The sequence below is a fragment of the Calidris pugnax genome, unplaced genomic scaffold, assembly GCF_001431845.1.
Source record: "Calidris pugnax isolate Ruff unplaced genomic scaffold, ASM143184v1 scaffold5, whole genome shotgun sequence".
Lineage (NCBI taxonomy): Eukaryota > Metazoa > Chordata > Aves > Charadriiformes > Scolopacidae > Calidris > Calidris pugnax.
The window spans coordinates 3679936-3695392 of NW_015090814.1; the positions used below are offsets into that span (position 1 = coordinate 3679936).

Consider the following 15457-nt stretch of genomic DNA (forward strand, 5'->3'; position numbering starts at 1 on the left):
TTACTGACATACCCTTTGCCGCATTGTTAACCATGATTATTTACATGGTCTTGAATACCTTGTGACCAAGGGATTGAAAAATCAAGGAGAATTAAAATATGTTTCCATCCTTCTGTTGAAGACAGTATGTATTTATTTGTATGTATGCCACAGTGATGAAGAAAATATAAAAGACTAAATTCTTCTCTGCTATAACAAAAATCAAAACCTTTCTAGAGCAGAACCCCCAACTTGCATTTATTTAATGCCATAACCAAATTACCCGCCCTCGCCCTCTGTCCTATTCCAATCACTGCTTTACTGTCCTTGTATCTTGAAGAAAAGATGACCAATGTCTAGGGTAACCCTATGGGCTTCCTGGAACAACAAACTGAGAGTAAGACTAGAAACTTGGCTTTGCTTGATGTATTTTCATGTACAAAGTTGCTCAGGAATGCACGTCTCTCCTGCAAACTACAGGTTTGGAGCCTCCTTAGGGTTAAATTTTTCAGTATTTCAAATTTTCAGGATTTTACATGGCTGGGTCAGTTTTGGAGGGTACCCTATAAAATGCTTCACTAAGAAAACATCAGTGCTTCTTCATCTCCTTTGTACTCAGGTTCTGGGGAAATGTCTTGGGAAAAACATTAATCTTGTGATAGATTTTTCTTTTTGAACCCTAAGATGTTTGTTACTGGATTCCAGTGTATGTTTTCCCTGAGATACTTTGATACGCCCTGAGATACGTCTCATTGTTTGACATTGTTACATAGGGGATACCTTACAATAGTGGAACACAGCAATAACCCCCTTTAGTTTTAATGCCTACTGGGTTTCCTGCCTTTTTTTTTTTTTTTTTTAAAGAACGGCTTTTTCTGCTACATTTTAGAGAAATTGTAAGGCCTTTAGAAGCAAAACCAGCATCACATTTGCAGACAAAGAACTATGATTTCATTCTTGTTCATTTCAAATGGATTAGAAAATATTGTCCATATTGGGCACCATGCCAAGATTGCCATTAACTTTTCCCATAAAATATGATTAAGGACCTTAACAAGCATTTAGTAATTAAGTGAAGTGCTTTGGAAATTTATGTGCTGTCCACAGTTTGTCATGTTCTGTAAAATACTGAAGACAGTTTTTATGAAAAGCAATAAAAATAAAGCACTTGAGAAACATCTGGGAGTGTTATCTGATTGGGGAGGAGGGGGGAATAGTTTCATTTGTAACAGGATATTTTGATGCTTAAAATGAATGTTGTGTACCGCTGATTTTTGTTTGTTCTTTAGGTTAATGAATAATTGACTGAATTAATGGAGTAATTCCTATAATTGTATATCCCATTCTCGTGGCCATGTCGCCTCATTTTGTACCCTGAGTTGATTATTTTCTGTGTACTCCATTAGTGTGTGTACTGGTCTATATTTGGTTTCTGGTTTCATTTAATGCAGCTGAATTTGCTGAAATAACAGTCCAAAGAGAATAGGAGTGCTGAACAGACTCTGAATGAGGCAGATTTTCCTGTGGCGTGGCAGGGGAAAAAGAAAAAAACAGTAAAGGCTTTCAGTCTGATGATGTGCAGTGGACGGCAGGGCAATGCTTTGTTTTTCAGCTTTTCTAACAAAGAGAAAGGTTGGTCTGTTGCTGCCGAGGTAGCTTTTATGTGCTGTGACCACTCAAAGTGATTTATGAGTAATTTTCTCTGCAAAGCTCTTTTCCTTCCAATAGTCTCCAGCTTCCTTTGACTCAGAGTACATTCTGGATCGTGCAACAGGCTTAATGGAATAAGAGAACTTGATTAGCTTTGCTGGGCTTTCTGAGGGGATTAATTCAAGCCTGAAGTTTGGGAGAAGATGCTTTTCAAAGCTGCAAAGCTATGGGAAGCAAAATCGACTAGAATTAAAGGTGGCTGGATTTTATCAACTCAATTTTTCCAGATTATTGAAGAATAGGAGTCTACAAATCCGCAGTCTGCACCCCTGGCCCTGAAGTTGTGTAACAATGTGAATAACTTCTCTCATGGATAAAACCATAAAAAAAGGGAGAGTGCAATTTTTATCCATGTCTGTTATACGAATTAGTGTTTTCCTGACTGGAAGATCCAGGTGATTCTGTCATTTTACAGTCAGGATGCAAGGATGCATTGGTTTCAGTGTTTGGGTGGGGTTTTTTCATATTTTATTGCAACTGAAATGGGGTTACCACACTTCTCTATAATTTCCAGCCTGGGTCATGGCTCAGCTGTGACCGTCAGGTCTGCTCCTTGTGCACAGGCAGCAGAGCTGGGTCATAGTGATACCTTCAGGTTTCCTCTGGAGAATCTGGTTGTTTGGGGTGTTTTTTTCCTACACGTTCTATAGTCTGGAGGGGTTTTTCTTGGCTTGTTACATTTTAACCTTGGCCAGAATTGCTGCTGTGGTAGCTGTTGCCTGGTTCTCCCTGGATGCCTCATCCAGGCAGGAAAGCCTATCAGGTGGTTCTGTTTTCAGCTGCCCCAGCAGGTTTTAGCAGCCTTTTCAACCAGCAGAATGAGTTTTGTCATCAGAGAATCACGGAATGGTTCAGGTTGGAAGGGACCACTAAAATCACCTGATCCAACCCCCCTGCCAGGGGCAGGGAAAACATAACTTCTCTCATGGATAAAACCATAAAAAAAGGGAGAGCGTAATTTTTATCCATGTCTGTTATACGAATTAGTGTTTTCCTGACTGGAAGATCCAGGTGATTCTGTCATTTTACAGTCAGGATGCAAGGATGCATTGGTTTCAGTGTTTGGGTGGGGTTTTTTCATATTTTATTGCAACTGAAATGGGGTTACCACACTTCTCTATAATTTCCAGCCTGGGTCATGGCTCAGCTGTGACCGTCAGGTCTGCTCCTTGTGCACAGGCAGCAGAGCTGGGTCATAGTGATACCTTCAGGTTTCCTCTGGAGAATCTGGTTGTTTGGGGTGTTTTTTTCCTACACGTTCTATAGTCTGGAGGGGTTTTTCTTGGCTTGTTATATTTTAACCTTGGCCAGAATTGCTGCTGTGGTAGCTGTTGCCTGGTTCTCCCTGGATGCCTCATCCAGGCAGGAAAGCCTATCAGGTGGTTCTGTTTTCAGCTGCCCCAGCAGGTTTTAGCAGCCTTTTCAACCAGCAGAATGAGTTTTGTCATCAGAGAATCAGAATGGTTCAGGTTGGAAGGGACCATTAAAATCATCTGATCCAACCCCCCTGCCAGGGGCAGGGAAAATAGGTTTTTTTAATTTTTTTTTCCTTAAGCGATGCTGCAGAGGCAGAGAAACTAATCTTACTGCAGAGATATGCAAGATATTTCCTCTGCCTATGAGATGTTTAATCACAGCTCATCTGTGGTAAGCAATTAATTTGGTTATAAGGTAGAAAGCAGCTATATATTTGTATTATATACAGCTAGTATAAAAAAAACTTATAGTGCATGAGGTCCAGGTGCTGTTGATATGCCAAGTTTCCCGAAGTCACTATTAAAATCTATTAAGTTGCCACAAACCTCTTCATGGACAGCTTTGGTGAAAATCACTCTTATAAGGTAGAAAGAAAAAAAATAAAATCCCTCTAGGATTCCGGAGTTGAAGGAGAAGAATAGCTCTGTGCTCCCCGTGTGCTCTTTGCTAAAGCTCTTTCTCTCTGCTGTTGAACAAGAGAAATTTTCCTGGGTTAAGAGAGAAGAGATAGCGTGGAAGCCCTCCTTTGTGCCACGCAGAAATTAGCCAACCTTTGTCTTTTAAAACTATGCTTGTTGCATTTGTTTTGTCCTATAGAAACTTTTTCTAGTACTGTCCATTGATAATTGGAAGGTTACAGAAGGAGCTGGGAGAGTGTGGGTTGATGAGCTTCAGTAGACAATAGATAAATCAGATACAGTAAGTCTGCTTTCTCTGTCACAGTCGTGTTCTGCGGGCAAATGACAGTCTACTGTGGCTTTTTCAAAGAAGTGTGGACAAAGAAATTGTAAAGAAAGGCAGTTTGGTTTGTATTGGCACACGCGTGCATGAGCACACACACTGCAAAGGCCATTTGTCTCGTATGATGCGTGTTTGTCCCTTGGAGGGTTTTTCCTTGTTTGTTTCTTTGTATATTGTGAGCTTGGGTGTGTTTCCTCTGTTTTTTCTGTGTTTGGGATTCTGGTTTTAGTTTATTGCAGCTATATATTTGTATTCTATACAGCTAGTATAAAAAAAAGCTTATAGTGCATGAGGTCCAGGTGCTGCTGATATGCCAAGTTTCCCCGAAGTCGCTATTAAAATCTATTAAGTTGCCACAAATCTCTTCATGGACAGCTTTGGTGAAAATCACTTTCAGATCCAGTTTTAACACTAACTAGACATTAAAATTTTGCACTGTACTGTCAAAGGGCAGAGGGACAGTTTTTGTCTTCAGAACAAAAGATATTCCTTATTACTTTCAAAGAAAGAGTGATAGTGCCTATTTACCCACGTGTTGGTCCTTGATCCTCTCTTAGCATGAAATTAGGAAAAAAAAATAATTCCAACTTTAAGATGGTGTCTAAGAATAGTCGCTTACATACATTTTGTTCAGGAGTTTAAACAATTAACAATTTTTGCCTTATTCTGTTTATTCTTTCAGGGCGTTCTACCTGGACAAATCAAACTTGCCTCCAAATTCAACATCTAAAGCGGCTTATATAGATAAGGTAAATAAAAATGTTAAGTACCTAATTAAACTTTGCACGTTACACATTGTGTTATTGTAATCCTTTCCTGAGCCTTTCTTAATTCCATCGGAAAAAATGAATTATTTAAAGCTGGGTTGTTGGGTAGAGAAAAGAGGAGCTCTCTTGCAGCTTTTTCTCTCACCTGTGTTTTAAGGTACGTGGTGCCATCTGGTTCTGTACGAAAAGCTGTGGCTGGAGGGTATCAGTATATCTGAGAAGGGGAACCACATCTTTCCTTTTTCCCTGTGCTTTCAGAGCAAAGCAGTTGCTCCAGGAGGATGTCGGGGTGGAAGGGTAGGGTGTGGGGAGAGCAAGTGCAGGCAGAAAGTCTTTGTTCTGAAAACTGGAAGCGCTGTTCCAAATTAAATACTCTTTCAGCATCCTGCTCAGAAGGCTTTCTTCTGAACCTCCTCATTTAGGCTTTCTTCAAATGCCTTCATCTGTCTTTAAGCCTCTGTGACTGCGAGATCCCAGGGGCTATGAAAATTCATTTAATGCTCTCTCTCCCATTGTTGAAGAGTTAATGCCCGTATTGCAACCCAGTAGGGGGAAAAAAAGGAGTTCCTAATGTCTTGCCTACACTGACTTCAGAAATAGTGGAGCTACAGGGGCTTGAGAAATGCAGTGATCACCAGCTGAACCCTGTGACAGGCTGAAATTTTCATGTCAGCATCATCCAGCATGGGTGTTAACAGACTTGACTTGATAGTTCCTGTTTCTTGGATGCACGCTGGACTGCACGGGAGGGAGGAGGACACGTTCCTGTGCCTCTCCTTCCCTGCTGAGTCAGCAACCTCATGTCCTAAGCAGTCAGAGGTGCAGCAGGGGACATTTAGCTATAGGAAATATGCTTGTTACCTTCAAACCTGGTCCCTAACTACTTCAGTTAAAAGTTCAAGGGGAAGATGGAAGCATCTCCTAATCCAGATGTCACCAAGGGATGCTAGAGTCAAACTAATGCATTTATTTTGCAATTGGAGGAAGCTAAGAGTGCGTGGTCTGATGGTGGCTGTACCTTTTGCTCTCTTCTTCACAGCTCTGCATTAGGAAATGGCCAGCTAGAGTCAATTCAAATGGATGCAAGTTAAACCAATAGGACCTAAACTAAGTTAAAGCTGTTTGTGCCCAGGTTTAAATATGCTGGGTGTTAAGTTGATTTATTTGACCTTTGTGCTTTCCAATGAAGTAACCTTGATACAGGAGCAAGTGAGGCTGCCATTTCCCTAATTACCCATCAGGGAATTAATCTGTCTTTCAAAAGATTCATTCTTTGAGTAGCAAAAGTTTCGCTGGAATCTTTAAGTGTGTTTGGAATAAAGAGAATAAGGAATTTGGAATTACGAGGCCTGCAAAACTATTTTTTTGAGCATCTCCTTTACACAAAGCACCATGAGATGATGTTTTTCATTGCTAGACCACTCTTGAAGGTTCCTCCTCTGAGAGCAGCCTTCCACTGGAAGCTGCCTTCTTTAATGGGTGGATCATTTATTTTCTGTACAGTAATGCTGAGGTTATTTTAAGTCCCACTGCAAAGTTAGCTGTTCTTGCTTTGTAGCATGTTTTTGTCACTTCTGTTCACTTTTATTTTTCCATGTTGTTAGTCAAGATTAGGAACTAGACATTTGCATAAATAAAGGACAGTGTTGTCTGAACTGTAAGCTGATTTTCTCAGCGAGTCAATTAACCAGTCTTGGCATCCCCCCTCTATCTGGGTACAGTTGTAGGTTGCCTCTTCACGGATGCCCTTCTCTGCCAGTACCATTAATGGGGATGGCACTGATGGGTATGTTCAGTCTATTGAAGTGAAAAGCACTTCTGTAGGCAGGACTGAGAATGAAACCGTCAGCGATGGTAAGAATTAAAAGTTTGAAAAAGTTGCCATAGGTCAATGTAACCAGAAGACTGTGTGCTGTGTATTTATGTTGGTGAATTTGGCTTCGGCTTTCTCCGCTGTACCATCTGTGATGACCTGCTTTAAAAGAGCATTTCGTGTGCTCTCGGTAGCGAATATTTAAAGATATCTCTGTCTCTCTCCTCCTCTCTTGCAGCTGATGAGGCCTCTCAATTGCTTGGGTTGGGTGTTGTGTATTTGTGTTGTGGAATTTGGCTTTGGCTTTCTCTGCTACACCTGTGATGACCTGCTCTAAAAGAGCATTTCATGTGCTCTCGGTAGCGAATATTTAAAGATATCTCTGTCTCTCTCCTCCTCTCTTGCAGCTGATGAGGCCTCTCAATTGCTTGGATGAACTCTACCGACTGATAGGGTCCTTCATCCGGTCCAAGCGCACGGCTGCCTGCGCCTACACCGCCTGCAGCGCCTCGGGAGTCGGGCTCCTCTCAGTCTCCTCCGAGCTCTGCAGCAGGCTCGGGGCTTGTCACATCATTATGTGCAACAGTGGAGTTCACCGGTACGAGAGGTTTTTTTTCTCCTCCCTTTGTTTCAGTCAGTCTGTCCGTCATTGCAAGGCTGGAGACGGCCGCTTGTTATTTACAGAGGGGTCTTACGCTAAGTATCTAGCATTTGGGAATAAATATATAAATATCTAACACACTTGAAAAGTTTGGGGTGAAATTCTGGACTTGTGCTTTTGCAGCGATCGACGGAGACCTTCTTGCTCTCTACAACTACCTGAAAGGAGGTTGTAGAGAGGTGGGGGTCGGTCTCTTCTCTCAAGTCACAGGCGACAGGACGAGAGGAAATGGCCTCAAGTTACACCAGGGGAGGTTCAGGCTGGATATTAGGAAAAATTTTTTCACCCAAAGGGTTCTCAGCCATTGGAATGGGCTGCCCAGGGAGGTGGTTGAGGCCCCATCCCTGGAGGTGTTCAAAAGACAGGCTGATGTAGTGCTGGGAGGTATGGTTTAGTGATGGTGATGCTTCTTGTTTGTTGTGCGGGTGTCTATTTTTGTCAGTTAGGTTGACGGTTGGACAAGATGATCTTTAAGGTCCCTTCCAACCTAGAAGATTCTGTGATTCTGTGACGGAAATGAGCAGCGTGATTTTGGTTTGTGCTCTTGTGATGGATCGTTCCTCCTTCAAGTCAGAGGAAGGCAGAAATCCTAATTGCTAAAGTAGAAGAGGGAAGGTTTCCTAGGTGAACAACACGTGCTATATGAAACTCTTAGTACGGGCAAGAAATGCTGAGATTTGTATTTGCTTTGTAAGCTAGACGAAATCGTAGCAGAGCCTGTTTCAAAGTGGAAAACCAGAAGAAATATGCATTTTTGTAGGTGTGCCTTTTGATAAGTAGAAGTTCCACCTGTAGCACAGTTGTCATTAATACAATATCTACAATCAGCTGATCTTTGTCATCAATGCTAAGAGATTTTAATAGACATACGTATATATGGCAATAGCGTAATTATAGAACTCTCTAGCACCTAATGATATTCATCAAAGGCAGAAATATGTTTATGTTCCAGCTGGCCAGATTACTAATTTTTTGTACATTATACCAAAAAAGCAAACACTATAACTGGAGAGGGAGGAAGAAACCTCAACAAGCAAAAAAAAAAAAAAAACCACCAAGAATCTGATGCTAAATATCTGCCCTTTTCATAATTCCAAACTGTAGATTACAGGTAGCAATGCTAAAAAAATATGTTCCTTATTTTCTGATCTATGAAAATCCTTATTTTAGCAGCTTGGTTACCAGTACATTGCATAGATTGAGTATTACTTTCTCATAGTTTTAAATAATGTTCTTTCTTTAACAGAGCTTTGAGGAGGGAAAAAAAAAAAGCATCATAACCTGCATTGCAGCTGCTGGGCATAAAAGCAGGAAAAACTCCATATAGAGCCAACACAATTAAGTTATATAAAAACAGTGCTTGCCATTTCTTTTAACAGAGTTTGCAACAGACTATTTGTATTAATCTCTATCACTGACGCAAGTGTTCATTCCCCCAGAGAAGCTGCGGCTGCCCCATCCCTGGAGGGGTTCAAGGCCAGGCTGGATGGGGCTTGGAGCAACCTGGTCTGGTGGGAGGTGTCCCTGCCCAGGGCAGGGGGGTGGAACTGGATGATCTTGAAGGTCCCTTCCAACCCAAACCATCCCATGATTCTATGACATCCTGTAGACATAGATGATTTTGCTTGTTGCCTGCAATCTCGAAGGCTTAATTCTTCTGTATGTTGGAATATTATTTAGTCAGGGCAGATGATCTTGCAAAACAATGCTCTTTAGGTTGTAAGTTAGTTCTTTAGCATTCAAGCTACTGATTTTCTGTAAGAAAGGATATTTTGCTCTGGTTGTATGCAGCAGTTTGTCTGGCCTTCTCTGTTCTTAGAAACTAAATGCTGTGAAGTGCTTGATTGCCATCAGTTGCAGAAACTCACATTTTGTAGCCCCAGACCAAGGACTCACAACCGTTTTTTAACACTATCCTATGGATATTAAATGAGTTGAAAACCGGGATTATCTAAAGATGGTACTAAACGAGCAAATGGGGGAAAAATAGGAATTGTCCTTGCAGGTTAAACTTTGAATGTATATTCTTCACTTACTAGTTTTGGCAGCCTAAAAATGAAGAACAATCAACTCAGAGCAAGGTTTCTGTATGTTTGGGGTTTTTTTTAAAAAACCCACCTCATTTTAGTCTAATTTCTGTGGTTGGTCTCTAATGGGAGAGAATTTCTGAGGCTCTGTGTGACTGTGTTGAGTGCTCTGCTGGTCAGCATCTTTCTCTTGTTCATGGGGAGTGGGAACGGAGCAAGTCATTAATCTGTCAGAATTTCGGCATATTTAATAGACTTGAAACAAAATATATATATGAACCTTCCCTCACTCAATTTATCTGCCTTAATGAACTGACTGGCGAGTCCCTTCTGTGTTTTTCTCAAGTGTCATGGGTTGACAGAGGGCGGGGGGGGGTGTCTGCCAGCTCTCCTCCTAAGCAGAAGCAAATCCCAAATATCTTGGGAGGGAGGTGCTGGGTGACAGTCCAGTGCAGAAAGAGGCCAAGAACTATGAAACAGCAGCTTTGTCTGCTTTGACAGTGATTGCTGATCTCTGGATCAGCAATGTCTTGGTTTCTGACTTCTCTGTGATCCATATTAAATTGCTTTTTACACCGCACCAGGCTAAACCAGCTTGACAGAGTTCATATTTTCATCCCTATATCCAAGATAATGCTGGGGATTTTGAATTGCGGGTGATTGCTTTGCTTTGATTTTTATTATGACAATATGTTTACCAATTTACATTAGAGCCTGAAATCCTATATCTATTTCAGACAGCAGTTCTTTTCAAATATGTTTCGATCACCAGAAAAACAAGGAAGGGGAAAAATAAGTCCCTTTACCCTTCACTGTCCTAAGTGACATGTGAATACTACAAAGTCTCCTTGGATTATCATAAGCGAACATGCCTTGTTGATCAACATCAGGAACAGAGCACTAAATTAGTCCAAGAAATCAATAGTTTGCATTTCCATTTTCCCTTTTTTTTTTTATCATCCATAATTATATTTCTGCCTGCCAGTCAGCTGTCACCTTGTAAACAATGCTCTGCTTTCTTTACTGGTATTCATTCTGTTTGAAGTTGCAATCACTCCGTACAAATGTAGGTGATGAAAGGCACTTCTAAATTTTATTGAATCATGATGCTGGCTCCTGCTTGAGGGAGAAGAACGAGACTGCACTGCATAGACATGTCCCAGCCTCTTTCCGTGCCAAAACGAAATTAGGTGCAGCAGCTGCAGAAGTCTATTCAGGGACCATAGGCCTTCCAGGCTCAAAGGAATCATTTAAAGCATCCAAATGAAACAAATCCCAAGTTTATTTAAATTTTTGCATTTCCTGGAGGATGGAGCGGAGAGAAGTCTTTCATAATCTCGATGAACCCCAGAAAAAATCGCTCTGTTGTTTGCTTTTCTGAATTTTTAATTTCCCCTCCAGAAAGTCTCTCCCTAGTGTTCCCATCCTTCAAGCAGTGGGGTTCTGGCTGGCGGGCGCTGGGCTGAATGATGAGGCAGGTTTTGCCAAGGGTTGATGGTGCTGTCTCCTGGAGCTGGCACAGCTCCTGCCATCCAGCTGAACCTGCTCCATCTCCCGCCCAGCAAAGCAGAGCCACACCATAAGCTGCACATCACGGCATCAAACGAAACAAGGTGAAAAACGGGTACTCTGAATTTATACATTAGTCATTCTACGGTAAGAATGCATCCTTTTAGATTATTTTAGAAGTTTTCCGTAGGAATTTAGTTCTCAGCTCAGTGACTGTGTGCCACCAAAAAGTCTCCTTGAAGTTTTGCAGCTGTTCACCAGCTATTACCTTCAGAATGAGGCGGCTTTCTGGGATCAATGAGGCTGCTTTGAGGAAGCAACTTAGCTCAGGCTGAAAAAACTACCTTCCCATTTAGTCAAGATTCCCTTCTTTTTTCTTTTTTTTTTTTTAAATGGCAGGTTGTCTTTGTCTGTCTGTTAGTGTATTTTTGTGATACCTTACCTGCTGAGGCATAAAGAAACTTTAGTTTTCCTAAAATAATTTAGGATAGTAGAGTACTTCATTCTGTGCTGGTTAACTAATTGAAAGCAGTTATGTATTTGTTAAATATGCAGAAATTTGTCTCAAGGTGATGTAAAAAAGGCCTTTGGCACAAATAGGTGGTTTCTACAGTGATGATTATTTTGCTTTGTTCTATATTTGCCTTTCATGGGCAACCTGGTACGTTTTTGCTTCGTTCATCTCTAATATGTATGTGAAGGACTATAATCTCAGAGTTCTCCTGCATGTTTTAAATTCTGAGACACCATTTTATTTAAAAATGCCATCTGAAAACGCAGAGAAGTGCATGAAGTGCACTGAGACAAATAAGATGGATCTAACTTGTTACCGGTATGGATTTCAAGGTGTCCTTTTTCCTCTGTTCGGATTCCTTTTAATATAATGGACCAGGATAGACATTTAGTAGCAGGGTTGACACAAAACTTGATCACCTTGCTCTGTAGAATCATCCTGTCACGCTTCAGTTCCTGCAGCATTACCTTATCCGCAGTGTAGGTCTTTGGGAAAATCTGATTCTTCCTTACAAAAACAAACAAAAAAATAATAAAAAAAAGAATAGATTCTCTTGAACAATCTAACATTAAAAACTTATCCAAATTAAACAAAAAAAATAAAATAAAAAAAATAAGAATAGATCCTCTCGAACAATCTAACATTAAAAACTTATCCAAATCTTATTTCAATTCTGAAGTGAGTTAAGTGAATAACCAGAATGATTGGAAGACAGGAAGAAGTAAATTGCAATTTTCCAGCAGATTTACGTGCTTGCTTACGTGGGAAGAAGCCTTTAATGTGAATGACTTTCTGCGCAGAACAAGAGATAATGGCCAAAACTGGGCTTTCGGTTGACTTCAGATTTGTTTGTTTGTTTGTTTGTTTTTGCAAGTATGACTGAGAACGAGCAAACAAAAGGCATGGCATACTTTGATACTTTGCTGCTCTTTCATCAAACAGAGAATATTTAGTGGCAGAAGTGCCTCCTTGCAACATTTCCAGCTGATTAAAGGTGGCGAGATCTTACAGGAAGAATGTTTCTGAAAAGATGCTCTGCCAGTTTTTTAACACTGACGGATGAACAGTGAAAAGAAGTGCGGTTTTTCTTGAGTTTTTTCATTATTCTTTGAAAAGCTCTCTGTTTTTAAAAAGGTAGAACAAGTCACATTTAATTTCTAGAAATAGATTGGATGATAGTAATCTTCCAAATAAAATACAGAAAAAAATAATCATTACTTACTGCATGTTTCATGCTTCAGAATTGAAAATTACTAATATTGCTTCTAATAAATGTGATTAAAATTGTATTTGTAAACTACAAAAGAAGTCATTAATCAAGTTTTGGTCTGAAATAGGGCAAACACATACTTACCTCCCAAGAATTATTCTTTAGTTTGGTAAATTCATGCCACCTACTTTGGCAAGTTGGAACTTTGTTTGAAAATACCTAGTAGAGCTGGGTTTGAATATCCTGTGGTGGGATGGTGGCTTCATACAGGAGTCGGGACGTAATTATTTTGAAGTTTGTGCAGCTACGTAGCCTGATACAGGAGTCGGGATGTAATTATTTTGAAGTTTGTGCAGCTACGTAATGACAGTGGTGCCTCTTGTGAGGGAAATCTGTGCTTCCTGGCTCTTAATGGATAAATGATAGAAGTAACCTTAACCATGGACTATCCGTTTCTGTGTGGTATTGTAATATCTTCCATAGATATTCACTTTTTGAAGCATCATTTATGGTTACTGAACCATCAGACAGATATTTAACGTGCAGGGTAATGGCTTGCTATATGTTGGCAAAAGCAGCAGAAGTTTTGGACTAACTTTCAGTGGGTGGCTTCAGTCCAAGGCGGATTTTAAGTCGTGGTCTTTCCACAGTGGGAACATCTCAGCTTCACAAAGGCTCATAAAGGGACTGAACCTAAGTGCTGAACTCCAGTAGAGTTTTATTGTAATTGTAAAATACAATATTGTTGTTTAATATACAAACTTCATGCTCGTTTTCTCTCTAGCAGATATTGGCTGCCCCAACTTCTCTCTCCCTGTGAGATGAAGTTCTGTTCAGCAGTTCAGCAAAGTTTCAGTATATGGGCACAGAGAATGCAAACTTCAGTTTTACTTGTATGGAGACATATTCCCACAATGAGAACAGCTTAGAAATTGTGGGAGAATCTTAGACCTGTCTACACTTTTTATGCTCATTCCTTATAGTCCTGAAGAAGCTTTTCCTTCCTTTTTAGGTTTATCATGGTCTATTTTCTTCTTTGGGTTTCTCATCAGAATCATCACTTATTGCCCAGCAATCACTAGTCATTATAGAAAAATAGCCCCAAATTTTTTTACCCTGAAGTTACTTAATTAGCACTAAAGTCTTTAATTGCTGCGTACACTGACATAAAAAATAGCTGCTCTATAAGCATTAATTTAAATGAAAGCAGAAACAAATGAATACTTAATAGTGTAATTGGTTTAAAAGGTGGTCAAACGTAGGTGTGATTAGCTTATGATGTATGGAAAGAAAAGTAATTAAAATAATAACAATGACATTAAATTATGTGTTAAGTAGATGCTTTAGCTTTTAATTAGACAAAGCATACATGCAGCCTTCTCATCTTCTCATATTTGTTTCCTATTCACATAGCCAGAACATAATTCATTTCGACATCTCTGACTGTGGTAACTACTAAAGCAATTTGTTTCACCTCATCTTTTCTATTCAGGGCATTTTTCGAAGGGATGTTTTGCTACATCTTTGGATGCAGGATAGCTGGAATCCTAATTGAATCCCGAGAATGAACTGAATGGTTTAGATTCTTTTTCATCTGGTAACATAGATATAGGGTTTGCTGAATGGCAGCTCTCTAGGTAGTGTACATGAACTCAAATTATTTTTCCTTTCAGGTGGCATTAAACAAGCTGTCATGAAGCAATCCATTTCTTAGAAAATTTCAATCTGTTTTCCTCTTCTAGGAGTCAATCTTTCAGTGCAGATGTATGTCTATCCAGCTGATTTTACTGCCCTTTAGTAAAAATCACATCCAGTCAGAAACAAATGGACTATGGGTGATAGAAAATGATTTAACCTCGTCTGTTCAGGATGGCCTGATGCAGAAGATGTTTGAAAGTTTGTATTTAATCTTCACATCAATGCTGTCATGACTGATGGGAGACTGGGGATAGCAGGCAGGGACCAGGAGCAGCTGCGGTCCCTTCTGTTTCTTGGAAACCAAATGGGTGAAAAGAGGAGTTCTCAGCCCAGTTGTGCTGGGAAAGCCAAATGTCTGCGCTGCCTTGCTGCTATAATCCATCAAGGCAGGGAATTTGTGATTCTAACTGACAGAAATTCTGAGATGATGAATTCGGGTCTTTTGTTTTTCTGGCATAAAAGAAGGGATGAGAGGAAAAGAGAGGGAGTGGGAACAGATTTTGAATTGTTTACGCTGTAAAATATATGGATTTGGGATTTATGCTTCCCATAACAGAATGTTACAAGAGCACCGAAGGAGTTTTTCCCCTAGTATTATCCTTGTTTGGTTTGTCTGGGGTGATAGCATCCAAATGACCAGATACTTTCAATGGTCAGAACTGCTTCCAAATTGCTTTGTAAACTTTAATACCATCTGCTCATCAGCTCTCAAAATGGGGGAGAAAGATGGATTGTTACATATTGCACATATTTGCTGACAATCCTTGATGTTGAACCTTGCTCAGATCAGCAGAACAGTCTTAACCATGTGAGGAATTCTCAGCTTTCGTATTATTTCATGACATTGTGCAGGTTGTGTTGGTTTAAATGTGCATTTGGTCGATCCCTCTGAGCTTGTCAGTCCTATTGCTGAGGTACTTCCAGTCAGGACTTCTCCATGTTACCGGCTGATGTTTTCTGTGTGCATTTGTTTTGTTCACAGCTGGTTTCCAGAGCAGTTTGATTTCCAATAAGGAATATGCAGTAATTCAGAAACGATATTTGAAGGGCTGGGAGAAAGCCCCAGCATGTAAATACATGTTCAGTAGTGAGTCATTTCAGCATAGCACCATGGAAGGTTTATATCATCAGTTTTATTAGAAGAATGAGTGTTCAACCAAAATGAAGCTATCTGAGTGGGGATGCTTTTTGGTATTTAGAAATTAGTAACCTTACTTCATAATTGCATGACAAAAGCCATAAACAATAATTTATATTCCGCCATTCATCAGACCTTTCACTTGCCTTGAGAAACACAAAATCTAGCTATATTAAATTGCATCTCTAATGAAACAGTATATTGAAATAGTATA

The 15457-nt window shown here is 40.1% G+C and overlaps 1 protein-coding gene across 1 annotated transcript in view; it reads left to right on the forward strand.

Annotated features, from left to right (window-relative positions):
- Positions 1–15457, forward strand: part of PREX2 (phosphatidylinositol-3,4,5-trisphosphate-dependent Rac exchange factor 2) — a 218188-nt gene that overhangs the window by 186609 nt on the left and 16122 nt on the right. The window contains exons 36-37 of the mRNA XM_014939649.1: positions 4589–4655; positions 6894–7084. Of these exons, the coding sequence (XP_014795135.1) occupies positions 4589–4655; positions 6894–7084 (258 nt within the window). The remainder of the gene's footprint in view (positions 1–4588; positions 4656–6893; positions 7085–15457) is intronic.